The 15831-nt window shown below is 39.1% G+C and overlaps 1 protein-coding gene and 1 long non-coding RNA gene across 12 annotated transcripts in view; one reads left to right on the plus strand and one right to left on the minus strand.

Moving 5' to 3' along the window:
- dnmt3ab (DNA (cytosine-5-)-methyltransferase 3 alpha b) overlaps window positions 1-15831 on the plus strand; it is a 51761-nt gene that overhangs the window by 6664 nt on the left and 29266 nt on the right. For 6 of the 11 annotated variants that reach the window (XM_086157180.1, XM_086157221.1, XM_086157206.1 and 3 more), the window contains 2 exons: window positions 2390-2497; window positions 8012-8363. In XM_086157180.1, coding sequence (XP_086013306.1) covers window positions 2390-2497; window positions 8012-8363 — 460 coding nt within the window. The remainder of the gene's footprint in view (window positions 1-2389; window positions 2498-8011; window positions 8364-15831) is intronic. The other 5 variants (XM_086157197.1, XM_086157214.1, XM_086157237.1 and 2 more) reach the window with 1 other exon arrangement.
- Window positions 6894-8430, minus strand: LOC147237990 (uncharacterized). Its single transcript, XR_015106968.1, has 2 exons — window positions 7961-8430; window positions 6894-7167 (listed from the first exon to the last, which is right to left on the minus strand). It is a non-coding gene; the product is annotated as an uncharacterized LOC147237990 (long non-coding RNA).

Consider the following 15831-nt stretch of genomic DNA (forward strand, 5'->3'; position numbering starts at 1 on the left):
CCTTTCTCAGTTCACATAATGCTTTGCGGACAGTAGATTCACTTACGTCATGCAAATCCGCTGTTTCACAATGGAAAGTTCCACATGTGAAAAATCTCCAGGTGAGAAGCGGTTAAAAGGAATGAGGAAAAGGGGTTTCCCTCACTGAGTCACATGAAAACTTTGAAGCACACCAAAGATTTCATCAGCATGGTCTTTGCACATGGAGAAACGTAAACCTTTATCGTTGAATTCATACCGGGTTTCTTATGTTCTCTGAGCAATCTTCTTACCGGTCCAGGTGGTGGTCTTTCACTATCACTGATGTTGTCATGGTGATCCATTTTCACAATGCACTGTAAGGCACACAGCTTTAAAACTAAATTGAAACCTGCCTCCTGTCAGGTTTGATTTAACTCCGCATTTAGACCTGGGCGAACTCTAGTCTTTACACAGTAATTGAGATTATTTATATCATTACGAGGAAAAGCCTGAGACTATTTGAATCCTTGTCTTGGAAAGCCGTTTTAGTAAGCAGTGGTTTAAAATGTTATTTAGTTCTAGAACTAAGGCTTAATCCCTATAATCGGGCCATAGTCATGTCCAACTTTTGAGACAAAACAATTGAAATGGGGAAATATCCCCGACCCACATTGGGATGTATATTATATAAGTGAGGAGTTTCTACGACGAGTTCAACGAACTTTGAGATCTTTGTTTGTTTGTTTGTTCGTTTAGAAGTTCATTAGGACAGTGTACAAATACATTAAGCACAGAGGCAGAGATGTTTGCACCAGATTATAGCTCATAGCTAATTTCCATCTGTAGTCCTGGACAATACAAATATAAAACTGTATACAATAGACAATATGTATAAAATATACAGATAGGCAATAAAATAACTATACAATATATAAACAATATATAAACATATATAACATATATAACAATGTATAAACTTGCTTGTTCACATCAAAATTAAGGATCGTCTGCAAGTAATATAACTTAGCATTTTTTGGCTTTAATTATCATTTTAACTATTTCAAATATAATGAATGAATAAATGAATGAATGACTGACTAGTTCCTAGGTGACGGGTAATATCAGGGCTTGAAATTTAGAACATTTTATTTGTTAAGATATTAAATCCAAAACTCTCCTACTTAATGTCATCTTTCTGATGTGAGTAATTCAAGGTTTTCTGCTCTTTGCTGCGTCTCCTCACTTTCTCTCCCACCGATGGATCATTTATTAGCACCCCTTTCTCACATTATCATACATCAACGCTTAAAACCAATGAAAGCACTTAACAAGTCAGCAGAGGTACTTGGTGACAGAGTGCCTTACAGTGCCGAGTGCCCATTTATCTCTGAGGGAATCTCACATTCATTACCAAAGGAATTTAAAGACCCCCCTCCACTTATCCACCCACCGACCGCTGCAGCTGTTCGGAACGGCCTTGTGATCTTCCATGCATTGTGACATGGTGGTCCATTTCTGTAAATATTGCAAATCAGAGCGTCTACATTAGGATAGTCTTATTTCCCATCAGCCCCTGGAGGTGCTTGTGCTTGACAAAAGACTTTTTTTTTTTATAATAATCAAAAACAACTTGCAGCAGGCTTAGGCGGGGGCAAGTCTGCGTCTTTGTAACCATGTGAAGAGGGGTTTCTCTTAAAAAGGTCAGCGCTGTGTTCACCTCAGTCTGTTTCAAAGAAACTTGTCATCTAGTCTCTATCTGTCTCTTTCTCTACTCAAAGACACTTGAGGATCTCCTCCACCCCCAAATGTTCAAGTGTTTTGATGTGGTACAGCTTGTGTATGTCCAGCAGATGTAACTTCACTTCTACTGCTAAGGGGCAACTGACTCATATTAATGTTGGGCTGGACAATGCACAATACTCAGCCCCCTACAGTACATCAAATCTACAAAAGATAAAAAAAATGAAATCATGACATTTTCCCATATTTGCCACTCCCCTCAAAAAACAAACGTTTTAAAAGCAAAAATTCCATTCAAGTGCACAAGACCTGAATGAAATCACTAAAAGCAAATAAAAGTCAGCAAGGTATGATCTCAAAATATACAAGATATTACCAAAAATGTGCAGTCACCTTGTCAAATCCATCGAAGATTAGATCAAAATAAAATGTAAAATATTTGTCACTTCAAATCCAAAAAAATACATTTAACAAAACAGCAAAATATGTCGAAAGTTCCCCCCAAATCACCCAGATAGATATAAACACAGTTTCAAAAGAAGAAGAATTGAAATGACCGTTTTACAAAACTCTCAATGTCATGTTCCTTTCACAGCTTGACATGAGCGAAAAAAAACAAAACAAAAAAAACGAGGATATTATGTCACAGATGGTTCTCTGTACCAGCATGCTGCTTTTGTGTTCGCAGGGTGAGAGCACAATACTCGACATGGACCTGATGACAGAGGAGACGTCGGCCAACAGTAGTGCCTCTTGTAAAGTCGGCAAGCTGGGACGAAAGCGAAAGCATTTTCCAGTGAGTGTTGAAATATTAATTGTCCCATTCATCCATCCATCCATATATCAGTAATCATCAGATCAAGCAATAGTGAGCATCAGCTTGGACAGCATTCTTTCAATAAAAATAAATCATCTGTACATGGTACTATATGTCATTTATAACAGACTTCACCAGGAAATAAGCCTATTGCTGACAAAAACGATGATCTGGATCAAGTTCTTCAATTTCATAAGTGATCAGAGGAGATAGTCCATCTGAAGTTGAAATTATATCTCAGTATATCTCAGCCACATGTGTGACACAGAAATGCAAACAGAACATTTGTCCCAGAGGTCAATACGATCGAGGCGCTGACACCTGATCCCATCACAGAGTCGATTTTAACAGATTTTCTCACAAATAGGATGCTGTTTCTCATTTCTTGCAGTGGCTAGGGCGGGAGAAAAAATATATAAAATCTATAAATAATTTTACCCTAAACGTGATAAATGTTTGACATGTAAAATAACTGTCAAGACATATAATAGATAAAAGGTTTATTCTGAAATTAACTTTGTACGGGGTCTTCATCTTGGCTGCAGGAAACAAGAAATATTGGAAGGGAAAAATTTAAACAGAATTTTTTTAATAAAATACTTGCAATGCATTGAAGTCAGCTAAACAACACATCTAGCAGGTGGAAACAGATAAGGAAGAATGGACTTTTAAAAAATACTGTGTAATTATCCATTTGTTACCACACAAATAACAAAAAATAATTATGAGGAGTGTATTGGAGTCTTCACAGATTTGTTTCGTAGCAAAATCAAATTGCACACGCTGTATCTACAAAAGTATTTCACTAATTTTATAAAGTATTTTGCAAATCATCAACCCTTGCAAGTACAGTTAATTTTAACCAAATATTCAGGTTTGTCTTGCAAAGTGGATGTAATGTGTTGTTTTTTCAAATTTTTATCATCATTGTTTATAAGCTCTGCTATTATCCTGGGACAAACCAAGAACTTGATTTTTAGGGTTTGGAAAATGGGGAGGGTTCTGAAATAATATTACAACAATTTTCTCCAATTTTCCTATTAGACCGCAAATAAACCATCCCATTTGAAAGAGTGTCATTATGTGACAGAGCATGACGCTTATTCATTAAAAAAATTGTACAAAGGAAACAATCAGCTGTTTTAAGACTTTTCAGATTGTTTTTTACTCTTATACTTTTATTTTGCAAATTAGCTATATCTATATAGAAATGGTGATTAGTCAATGTACTATGTTATATTTTATTAGTCAATGTACTAGTATTACAAATACAATGGATGCAGACTAAGCTCAGCATGTTTGAAACAGACTACATTAGTGTTTGTACTCAATTCATGTCTCTCGTAATACCATTTTTTTTAAACCCTCCCAGAAAATAATCAGGGGAAGAGAGTGTGTACTTTGAGTTTAGCATAAAGCCTTCAGTTGTAGAGGCCTGGTTTTCCCCTGTGTTTAAGAAAAAAATAGCATATTCTAATCCTCCTACTGAATATATTAGATCTCATTAGTTATAATCTGCATCGAATGCAATAGTTTAACACTGACAAACTAACTGTTGCTTCCTATCAAACCCTTAAGAATAAGGATAGAATTGACCTTCTTTTTTTAACTCATACTAAGATGCATATCTTACAAAGTGTTGACCTACTTTTTGTGGGGTTGAACCAGTTAATCTCATAATGGATTTCGAGATGAAATCAACAGCCTCGCGATGTGTCGTTACACTCTCCGGAAGGGCTTATGCATAAACATCAGCGCTGCACAAACAGCAACACAAATTTGCATCTGTAAGTAATGTCTCACTATAGCTAAACCCTCCCCATCTATTTATTAATAACTCCTGGGCCTGTTTTCCCAGAGATGTTATTATTTACAAACATTTCTGATTAAAAAAAAAAAGGCAAAACAGAAAAAAAGGTAATTAATGCTCAACGTGGAATTCCATACACCAACTAAGTGATAACAAAAATATTAAGGGATGATGTATGACAGAGTGCCACTTGTCGTTAAATTATATTGAATGAGATTATATCATCATCAAATAATTCATAACCAAGTTCAGTTCAATTATATTGCAAATGGATATCACTGTATGTAAGCTTTGGTTGATAATATCTCTACACCAGAGTCAAACGCTTATGTTTGGACTCCTCAGCTTTAATTCCAACGGTACACTTAATGCCAAGGAAATGCAGGCTTACTTTACTGCTTTATATCTAAAAATGGCATGATACAAGCTCGGGGCCTTCTTCTCTGAAAACACAGAGCACAAACGCTGTGGGTGAGGTGAAATTAAGTTCTCCGGGGGAAAGGATGAGGGGCTGCAACAAAAATGCAAGAAAAATCAAGTATTTATTCATAGAGTTCAGTTCACATGGTATTTATTATCTCCCGTTCCTGTGCTTTACTATCATGGGTCCAGGCTGAAATATCAGGTGCCTTCAGATGGTACGTAGGAGGGGAAACCGCATCTGGTTACATGGTTTGTAATAAATCTTCACTGGACTGAGATTATAATCCTAAAACCAAAGCAGGAATGCTGTTTATACACATAGTTCCTTTTTTATAAAGTGACTAAAGATACTCAACTACACAAAAAAAGAAAGAAAACAAGGAGAGTCTGGCATCGAGAATCTGGAGCAAGGGAATACTTTAAATTTTTTTGCTTCGGAAGCTTCTTAAAGGAACACTTCCCTCACAAATCCAAATTAAATATTATGAGATATCGGTTGTACAGAAAGGTGCATGTTGCCATAAGATATCCACTGAACTGAAGTTTTCCACTGTCAGATTTACAAAAAATAAATAAACCAGAAAGTTGCATTAAAAAGTTGTACATGGACTGACTAAAAGAACATACAGGAGGGAAATGTGCTTGGATTGATGTGCAAATATTTCCTTAAAATGATTAATTTTGCGTCAAAATTGTGTTTGTTTATGAGTTCATTTTAATGTGGACTCAAATCAAACAAAGTATCCTGATATACTTTGTTTGATTCTAGGTTTCTCAGCACTGATGCTAACATAGATGTGCTGTCTGGTATTTGAATGTTATTGTTAAAAAAAACAAGTAGTATCCAATATCCGGAAGATACGTTAATTCTATGAATTAAAATGAAAGAGGAGAAAACCATGCACATCCAAACAACATTTGGGTTCATTTCAATGCAAGATAAACCAGGACTTGGGTCGAACTGCGGTCTTAGTCTCGGACTCACGTGTCTACAAAGTTAGCACCTGTTAAAAGCTTTTAATATTTAACATAAGTACATCCATTTTACAATCCAGCGCTCTGTAACGCAGCACCACTGAGCGAGTTGACCTGCAACAGCAGTAAATTGGGACTTGGCAGTCAGTGTGTTGTTTGACCTCTCTCTGCCCGTTTGCCTTAGCAGCCCTGAATCTCTGACTCTGACTTTTGACCTCTGGCAGGGACCGTGCAGAGTTCACTGGGTCACTAATCTGTTGCGTAATCCCTCTAGTGAATGTGTGTGTTTCTGTGCGCGCGCTAGTGTGTATGTACTGAGTGTGTGTGAGGTGAGCATGTCCTGTGTTTGCTTTTGAGTGTATTATTGGTTGGGTGTGCACACACACACACGCACACCACACACACACAGACAGACACACTGCAACCTTTTTCTAGTTATGAACTGAGTCAGAAATAATCTGGCTGAGCTTGTTGTTTTCATTCATTGTGTCAAACAGATTTAGCAGAGCGCCGCTCTTTGTCTGAGAGGCCCTGTTAAATATTTACAGTTAATTTGTTCTCGGTTAGACAGTAATGAAGTAATTTGGTTTGTGGCGAGTGAGGAATTCTTAAGTTTGGCTCAAAATAGCTTTGTTTTGTGATGGAGTATTATTTTTTTCTCTTCAACCGAAGATTTGCTCCATATACTTTGCATTCACGTTTTTTACGTCTTTGGAACATATTGCGGGACGATTTATAAGCTATTTCCTCAGAAAATCTCAAAAAACATTTGGACGTTGTCAGTCCACACTTGATGTGCAGCTCAACTTCATCACCTTGATGAAAGAAAGAAAATTAGAGGGGACACTGCAGATAATGCATTTGTTTTATGTATTTATTTTCATTCTGCTTTTCCGTTGCAAAATAATTAGATGTTGTTTCTTTTGTCCATAAATGTCCGAAAATGGTTAAAAAGTTTCATGTTTAAATGTCTATAACCCAAACATATAACTTCCTGTCATAGAAAGAAAAAGGAAACAGGAAATATTCACTTTTGTTGAACAGGAAGCAGGCTCTTGACTTGTATTTTAAAAATAGACGTGGATTAATTTAAAACTTTACTTTGTGGTTAAGTATTGAGGCATTAAGAATAACCCAAATTGAAGATGGATTAATCCAAATGAATAGTTTTTTTTTTTTTTTCTATTTTTATTATTTTCAGTTTTTCATCCTATTTTTCCTATTTTGAAATGAAATATGACTTCAATTTGCAAATAAAATAGAGAAAAATGTAAGATGTGACCTTTAAGCTTCTGGCACAGAATGACAGTACTGTTAAAATGCAAAGGGTTTTTCCTCCTTTTCTGCAGCAGATGAAGCCCTCGGCACTGCTGTCATCATCAGTCTGATCTCACAAGACACGCTCCACTTTCTGCTCCCAGTGACCCAGTAATGGGTTTGTCTGAAAAAAAAAAAAAAAGCCCACGTTTTATGGCTATTTTTAGTCAGCGGCAGAGACAGTATCAGGACACACACTGCTCAGTTCACAATCTCTTAAACCTTCATATCGAGACTGAGTAAAATGAGTTCAACACCCAGAATGCAAGCAGCTGGATTATACAGTCTGCTCTAGTTGAGGAGTAGAATGAAATAGTTAAACTGGGCGTTTCACTCCGGACGGACTGAAAACGCATCCCAGTTGCCAAACAGCCAACATTCCTGACATATTTCCATGCTGCTGTAATGAAGAATGCACAACTATAGGAAAGTCAGCCGTGTACCTGATGAACTGTAATGTAATCCCCTCCTCGCTTTGCAAGTTAATGGCTGTACAACAGAATTACTGGCTCAGCTTTGAAGTCTTACAGAGCTGAATGGGAAAGGCTAGAATTCTCCCCGCTAATAAGTGTAGAACTTGAGCTACACTCGCTCTTGATCGAGTTGCGGAGGCTCCGGGGGTGAAATTAAGCTTATCTAAGTGGGAATAGATTAATTCTTTAATTCATATTTTCTGCGAAATAACTCACTGAGAGAGCAGAAGCAGAAGAGCACTTACGTTAGCTGTCATAGCGCCAACTTTTTTTATAGTTCTTACTCATGCAACCTTTTTTTCCAAGCGTGCTCGTCGTAAATTCTGAAAGGTTTTGTTTATTACTCAGCTGACTACGCTGTGCGATATGTCATTATCGCCGACAAGCACAACCGGGGTTAATGCCTTCAAAGCATCACATTGTATCATACTGCTAAAATAATACCAGGTTTTAAAAGCTGTCAGGAAGTTAAAATTTCCACCCCCACTTCATCAGCAGGTCGAGAGCTGCAGCGCCTTCAAAGAAAGTGCGGGCAGCAACAGCTACACTGGGATGGGAAAGCCGTCCGTGGCACAGGTCCACAATGGAGATGTGGGTGGGCACAGAGACAGGACATCCGATGCCTGCTTCCTCAAACAGGAGAGGAGGGAAGTGGAGAACGGGATCCTCAGAGAGCCTTCCTTCTGCCGGGCGGAGAACAGCTCCCAGGGTCAGAGCCTCAGCCCTTCCCAGGAGAACGGATTTCTGTCCAGCCGGGACGACCAGGACTCGGAGAGAGAGAGGGACGACAGCCTGGCGACGCCGCACAAGAAGCGAGGGAGGCGGAAACTGGAGCGCCCGACGAAATGTGAGTTTTGGCTTCCCCGCTTGTATTTTGAAGTGTTCTCCGTGGATCTAGCAGTGAAAGACTTGTGCCAGTGACGAATACAAGATGTTGAGTAATGAACTGCAAATGGATGTCAGAGTGAGTCGGTGTGTGCAGCTGCCAGGATTATTAATACGGGCTGAAACTGTTGCATTCATGCTGCTGTGCAGGGCTGCAGAGAAAAGGGACGACCGAGTGAATCAGACTTAATTACAATGCTTGTGCTGTTTATAATCAAATTATGGATTTTTAAATCACACCCCATGAACACTAGACCTCTTGGGCTATTACTGATGTTTTTAGAGGAGCCCAATCCTAATACCGATGTATCAGCTGACCACTGACCTGCAGGGAAAAGTTGTTATCGTCAAGATCCTGCCAGAAAACAGTGAAACTTTGGCGTTCAATGAGAATTAAATTGTCAGTTTAATGGCAGGAAGACTCCCATCTGAATTTTTAGACACTTCGGAAAGACTAGATTTTAGGCAAGGAAGAAAATGATGCACAGATCCAAAGTTAAATTTAGACGTCCTCAAAAAGATATATGAAAAAGTCCTATGTTGTTTGGACGTTCAAAATGTTCATGTCTGGAAGGTATAGAATAGAATATTCCTTAAATCATCCCACAGTGAGGAAATTTCAACGGCTCAGCAGGAAGTGGACAGCGCAAGAAAAGTTCTCAAAAAATAGAAAAACTAAACTAAACAATAACTGTGTCAACAATATATCAGGCAGAACTTGTTTAACTAGTTGCACCTAAACAATATGTTTAGATTCCAATTAGTTGATGACATCAGCTGTCATCAAAATCTTAATCACATAATTGCCATTTGACGTTCTGACATCGATATTAATGAGGTTCAGCTAAATATCAACATCGAAATAGTTGCTCGTATTTAACCAGTGGTGTGGAATGTAGGTACAATGAACTAATCTGCTTTTTTCTAAGCTAAAATATTGATCCTCTAAGATTTCATATCAGCCAAGATGTAGTCAATATGAATACAACCACATGAGACCAATAAATTCCTCTGGCTGACATTTCAGTCAGTCTGCCATTCTTTAGGCATGGTGTGTACTACATTTCTCACGTTCTGAATATTTCGGTGTGGCTCACCAAAGTCTCTCAGTGAAAACTGAATGTTCAGCACCATGTGACTGAGAAGAAAGCACAGTTTCTAGGAAAGAAAAAAAAAAGCAACCGTGACAGTGTAGCACACCACCCCCAGCCTGCCAGGCGGTGGAAACAGTTTTATCGATTTATACAAAGCACAAATAAACTATGTAGGTAATACAATTGGATATTACAAATCAAAAAACACATACAGGTTTTGTGTGTATATCTCTTTTTTTTTTTGCAACATTGAGTATTTTGAACTACGGTGTATTGCATCAGTCGTCAAGTTTTATTTAAGATAATTTGGAAGAAGGAAAAAACATCTAGAATCTGATTGATATATTACTAATGCCACTAATATTTAAAAAATAAGTGTACTAGATTGCAGCCGTGGAAGTTTCATGCAGGAATGGTGATGTTACATTGCTGAGTTGAAAAATGCTCCCTTTTCTTTTCTCGAAATTCCATGAAACAAGTTTTATTTTTGCATTCGACAAATCTGGGCACACAGCTCTGAATCTGCACAAGCCACAGTGTAAAATCCAAACACGGGAGGACGATAAATCAGGGAGGCTTTGTCGGGATAGAGCAGCGCTGACAGTTAGTTTTAAGTCCGAGATGGAGATTAACCGTATCGCTCAGACACCCCACCCCCCACCCCTGCTTTTTAGCTTTAAATTTCTCCGTCTGAGCCACGTGTCCCTCTAACACCTCACGGCCCCGGCGACATCGGCGCCGACCTTGATGAGGAGCGCAGAAAATAAATTCGGGGAGGAGCCAATGGTTTCCCAGCAACGAGCCTCTGTTGGGAGCTAGCAGGTCTCTGTTGTGACCGGGCCCCTGCCAGGTGAATGGCGCCATGCCCAGAACTCGTTACTAAGTGGTTCTGATTTCTGTTTCCACCTGATTTGTGTTTCTAAGTTTTATAACTTTGCTCATAGTAATAATTCGGGATGACCTTGTTTGTTTTCACTTGCTGCAGGGGCCTTTTTTTTGTGAAAAATGCATCAAATATCTCAGTGTTGCTTACAAAAAGCAAGCAACAAAAAAAGAGGAAAAATTAGTCATTATTCTAGAGCATATGCTAAACAAGAAAAACTCAACAAACTTAATAAATACCAAACAAAATAAAATTCCACCGAATATCTAGAATACACAAATAAATGATAGGTAGTGTTTGTAAAACATAACAATGATCCACCCTAGGACAGGGATAGTAAATGTAATAATTGTGCAAAAAACATCCCTGACTTCCATCAGAGTCTACCTAACAAAGCATCTTGTCCCCCGAACAAGCGATTTATGTAAAAATAATCTTGGAAATAAGTTAAATGGAACATTTCGGCTGTAGTCACATTGCTCATTACTCTGAAATGGATGAGTACATTTTCATTTGAGGACTCAAAGCCAAGGGAGCAGAAAATGTGACCAAGTGACGATTATGATGATTTAGATTTCCTGCTATAGTCTTAACAGTCAAAACAAAGTGATAATCAGGTGTCTTTCTAAATGCGAAGCAGATTTCAACATGATTTGCTCCCAGGAGTTAATCTGTCGGGACAAGTGCTAAATTACAGTCTCTTCTCTGGAGTCCAACTCACACTGCATTTATTTGGTCCACGTCCAGCTCGTATTGAAGTGTATTTAAGTGCACTCCGGTGTACGTATAAGTGTACTCAACAGTAATCTAAAGTAACCGCTTTTACGAACATCTGTCATTTCCATGACACTTTAAATATACACAGCAAATTAATTCACCTTCATCATAGAGTAAAATCTCTTTGTTCATTTCTTTTGACTGTAACTTCATTCATTTTAATGTTGTGGTTTAAATCATTGCCTCGCTGGCCAGTGGATGCGAAGCCAAGATCTGTGCGTTACGGCCTGACTGGTAACTTGAGAGATTTTAGATGAGATGGCATTTTCAAGTCAAACAGACTCGAGTATTTTTTGAAATCTTCATAAGCTTCTCACTATTAGATAATCTCAGATGTGTGTGGCGCCTGATGATAAACCGGGCGATTCACTAGCTATGCCACCGGTCAGTTAAACATTGGCCGGCAGTATTATCAACTCTGAATCGCCACACTTTATTTTCACTGGTCTGCTATTAGATGTTTGTTTTAGCAGCAGCCACATTGTGAGAAGAGCTTCCTAAATTTATCACGGGAATTCACGCAAGGCTGTGACAACAGCCTCGTTTGAACCTCGCACACAGCGTGATGTAGGACCAGAGCTACAACCAACGATACCGCCGTGTTTACTCGTCATTCGTCACTGTCTTTGCCAGGCTGAAAACAGAATTGCTTCATAAATAACACATGAATGCAGATGAGCTAAAAAGCTAAACTGCTGTCGTATAATTGGAGACTTTCAGTTCTTTCCCTGCAGACTGTTTATCTGCAAGGAACTTACAATGCCTCTTTTGCTTTTCCTGTCCCTTGCCCACAGATTCTGCATCCATCTGTAGAAAGTGTTTATAGAGATGAACTAACAGCAGACTGTTTAGAATAACAGAAGTAGGAACATCAATTCTTTAAGCCACAAAGTAAAAGAAGAGACGCGTGCAGAAAATTCAAATGAGTGGTTTGTCTGCGCTCACAAGCCCCACAAGACCTGCAACAGATGTCGGTGACATTTTTTTCATTCAAGACTGCAGGCCTGCATCGGCAGACACATGCAAGTGTGATTACAATCCCAAGTAGATAATTTTGTGCTTGCAGCGTTTAAAAATGCTGCTTGCACATACAGCTTTTCAAGTGAAGCTTGATTTCAATGACTCACCGTAACAGCATTTGACCCACTGAACCTCAAGCGGTTTCTGGCTGATTTTCGCCCCTTTTACACTTTTACTCACTGTGGGCTCATTTCTTATTGCAATGTAAATTCCTGCACTGCTATGACCATAGTGACAAGGAAAAAGTCGACCTTTCGTCTCAACTGTAAAACTGCAATATTATACGCTTACAATGGCTTCATTAGACACGAGCTGAAAGTTTTGTCGGATCGGGGAAGACCAGAAAAACAATTGCACGTGAATATTAGTAATATTGGAAAACGCTTTGTTACACACACTCATCACATTTTTATTTTTAACTGAGACTTTTCATCTTTCACACACAACACACTTAGAAGATCATCAAGACCCATTAAAAGCTCAAACCGCAAACATACTTTGGAATTTTACCTTCTTTTTGTGTTTTTGATTGTAAATGTATTATTATTACTATCCCACTTGTCGGGGTTCAGAGGGTTAAATGATCACATTGGCAATCAGGATATCAAAATGGCGTGAAGGAATGAGAGAGTAAAAAGCACACTCTCGCATGTTTCAGAGCGTTCTTGGTGCACAGGATTATGAGTGTAAACAGCAGGAGTGCCTTAAAAGTGCCTTAAAAACACAAGCCCACACAGACTTTCAACTGAGATTACATCAGTAAAACATCCCAACGACAATAATTCGGCCCGGTGTTATTTCTGTAAGGTGCTAACACGCCATGTTCTGTTGCACCTGTTTTATGTTCGTATTTACCTGAAATATGCAGACGAGCTATCCCTCGCTACATTTTTTTCGGCAGGAAATATTAGTCCTCCAACGAAAGTTCGAAAAGGGAATATTGTATTTATCTCAAAGAGGAAAGACCTTGGTGGGGGGCAGCGCAATGGATCGATAGCCAGCTAAACAGGGTTTCTGTTATCCATCTGGAGGGCACAGGAAGGATTTGAGCTCCGGCTGGAGGGGAACTGAGTTCCAGCAATACGAGAGCTGGAACCCAGTCAAACTGGCAACGTATACTCTCTGTGGGCAACATTAGCCAGCCGCCTTCACAAACCCAGTGACCTTGGCAGTCCGCACCGCCTCACCGATTTGTTATATAGTCACTTATTCCCGATGAGGAAGAGGAGACCAGGAAAGAGGAATGGAAAAAACAGAGCATGGGTTGGGGGTGGGGGATTGGTTGAGGGGGGCGGGGGCGGGGGGGTGGCTCTTTGCTACACATGGAACCAACTTGAAGAGGCTGCTAAGAGAGCAGGCTATTGTTTGGACAGGTCTATAGGGTCCTTCACTGACAAGCTAGTGTTTGCTGTGAAGAAAACAAGCCATCAAAAGTTGTCTTTAGCCTCTCAGGCTGCAAGTGTTATGATAGCGTCTGAGCCTGCATTTAGCAGATAGAAATGTTTACTCAGGCTGTGCCATCATGCTAATGCAGGGTACAGCTGCCTGAAGGATTTGTATATTCCTGATGTAGTAGCACTTAGAATAAGGGCCGACCAAAATATTGATATACTGGATCTCAGAAAAAGTGAAATAATGTTGTCATACTGACTATGGGGAAATTTTCAGTATTAAAAGTCATAATACATTGTATTACTGACAATTTTCTCTGCACTGTATGTATGTCATAATTGGAAAATTCTTAACAAAGTACATTGAAATTCGCCAGAAACTATATTGAAGAAATCAGCAGGAAAAAAATCCCCACAAACTGTTGACTTGTACATATGTGTGTGTGTGTGTGTGTGTGTGTGTGCGCGCGCTCTGTATCAGCTTTATTTCAGTGCATTAATAAGTCAATCATTAAATTAAATTTCTCTTTTGAGCATTGTGCTTTGAAGACACATTATGTATTGTTACATGTATATTGAGACAAAGTATATCAATGAAGAGAAAAAACAGACTTCATCATATCATAGTAATTTCCTGTGTAGCCCAAATGAGCTTTCTCATATTCAAACAGAGTTGCTCATATTCGAGCTTAACATCATGCATGTAATACAGGGGTGTTGGTTTGAGCTTCTGTGATCAAGCTGATTTTGGCTCCCTTATCTGTTTTTCTGCTGCTGCTGAGGGCGAAAAAAAAAGTTTCATAAATCATGAATCCTGACTCCCTTGCTAGTGTTTCAGTTGGGTGGTGTCCATGCTCCCTGGCTAACCCCTTGTAAGCTCTGCTGAACACAGGAAAACAATGCTGAATGAATAACATGCCCTCATTGTCATCGAGCTCCAGATCCTAAAACTTGGCCAGGTTAATGGGAAATCCCGACTCAAGATTTCTATTGAAGACATTTTAAAAGAAGGTGTTCTATTGTGTCTAAATACACTCTGTGCTATTTTCAATTGTTCACCCTGAACCCCTTCTGTGGTTTTGCGATGTACTCTAAATTTAGGCATTTTTCTTCCCATGCCAAGAAATTTGTCTTTCTAAGAAAGAAACAGTCCAAGAAGATTTCGAGGCCCTATTACTCATCAGACACGGACAGTTATTGGAGAGACAGATATCGTACCTCAAACGGAAAGTCATGGAATCGCAGCGTGGTAAAAATAAACAAGCTGACACCGTCGGACGTAATACTTCCAAGGCACTTCCGGAAGCAGTGTTGTGTAAAAACACTGTCTGTGTAACGGTCACTCGTGCGTCTGTTTTCTCCGCTGGCCTTGGTTGACAACATGTTGGACAGGCTGTTCTCGATTTTGGTATGGCAAGGGACTGATATGTCTGTTGTGGTGGGCACAGAAAATTGAGGAAGTACGATGCACTTTTCAAACTGCAGCACTGGTAAATTAGTTCAGCTCATGCTGGCAAGATGGGGGTGGAAGTTAAACTTTGTTCGTTTGCACACACTGTCCACATTGTAATGATACACAGCTGGTTTTAAGATAGCAAACTCTTCACCACAGAGGAAGGAACGGCAGAATATAGTGAAGTAATAAGATACAGTTCACTTTGTTTGAGCTTGATTAGCCTTTGATACCTGAGGATTTTGGAGACCTTAGAAACAAAAAGGGCAATGTGGTTAATATAGTGTCGCATGTGATGTGATTATTTGTAGTCTTGCTATATTAGCAATATTGTGTGAACTCAATGCTGAAAGAACTAAGCAGTTTTCTTATTTTTGCAAAGGAAACACACAGTTCATAGCTCGAGAGCGTTACGTTATTACAAATTTGAAAGTTCATTTCCCAAGCAATCTTTTCTAGTTACTAAAAAATAAATACTAAAAAGTTTTATTGATAAAAGCTGCGGAAAGACTCGAGTCTCCAGAGATCACCTCAATAGGCTGGAACAACAGTCCAACCAGTTTCCACATAAATCAGCGGTGACTAGTACGGTCCAGAAGTCTCCAGCAGTAGAACTGATCTGATGCAGGTTTAATTTACAAACAATTATCATGGTGGTTAACGCACATGGTGAATAAAACACTGCTGCAGCCACAAACACAGCGTGAGTTTGAAAACTGCCGGTGTAGGAAACATGTTTTACAAATCGCAACATGTTTTAGCGCGAGTACATTACAGAAAAACTCGAGTAATGACTAACTTAAGATGTATCA

The sequence above is a fragment of the Fistularia commersonii genome, chromosome 1 (genome assembly GCF_037954325.1).
Source record: "Fistularia commersonii isolate RoL2024-O1a breed Wild chromosome 1, RoL_Fcom_v1.0, whole genome shotgun sequence".
NCBI lineage: Eukaryota > Metazoa > Chordata > Actinopteri > Syngnathiformes > Fistulariidae > Fistularia > Fistularia commersonii.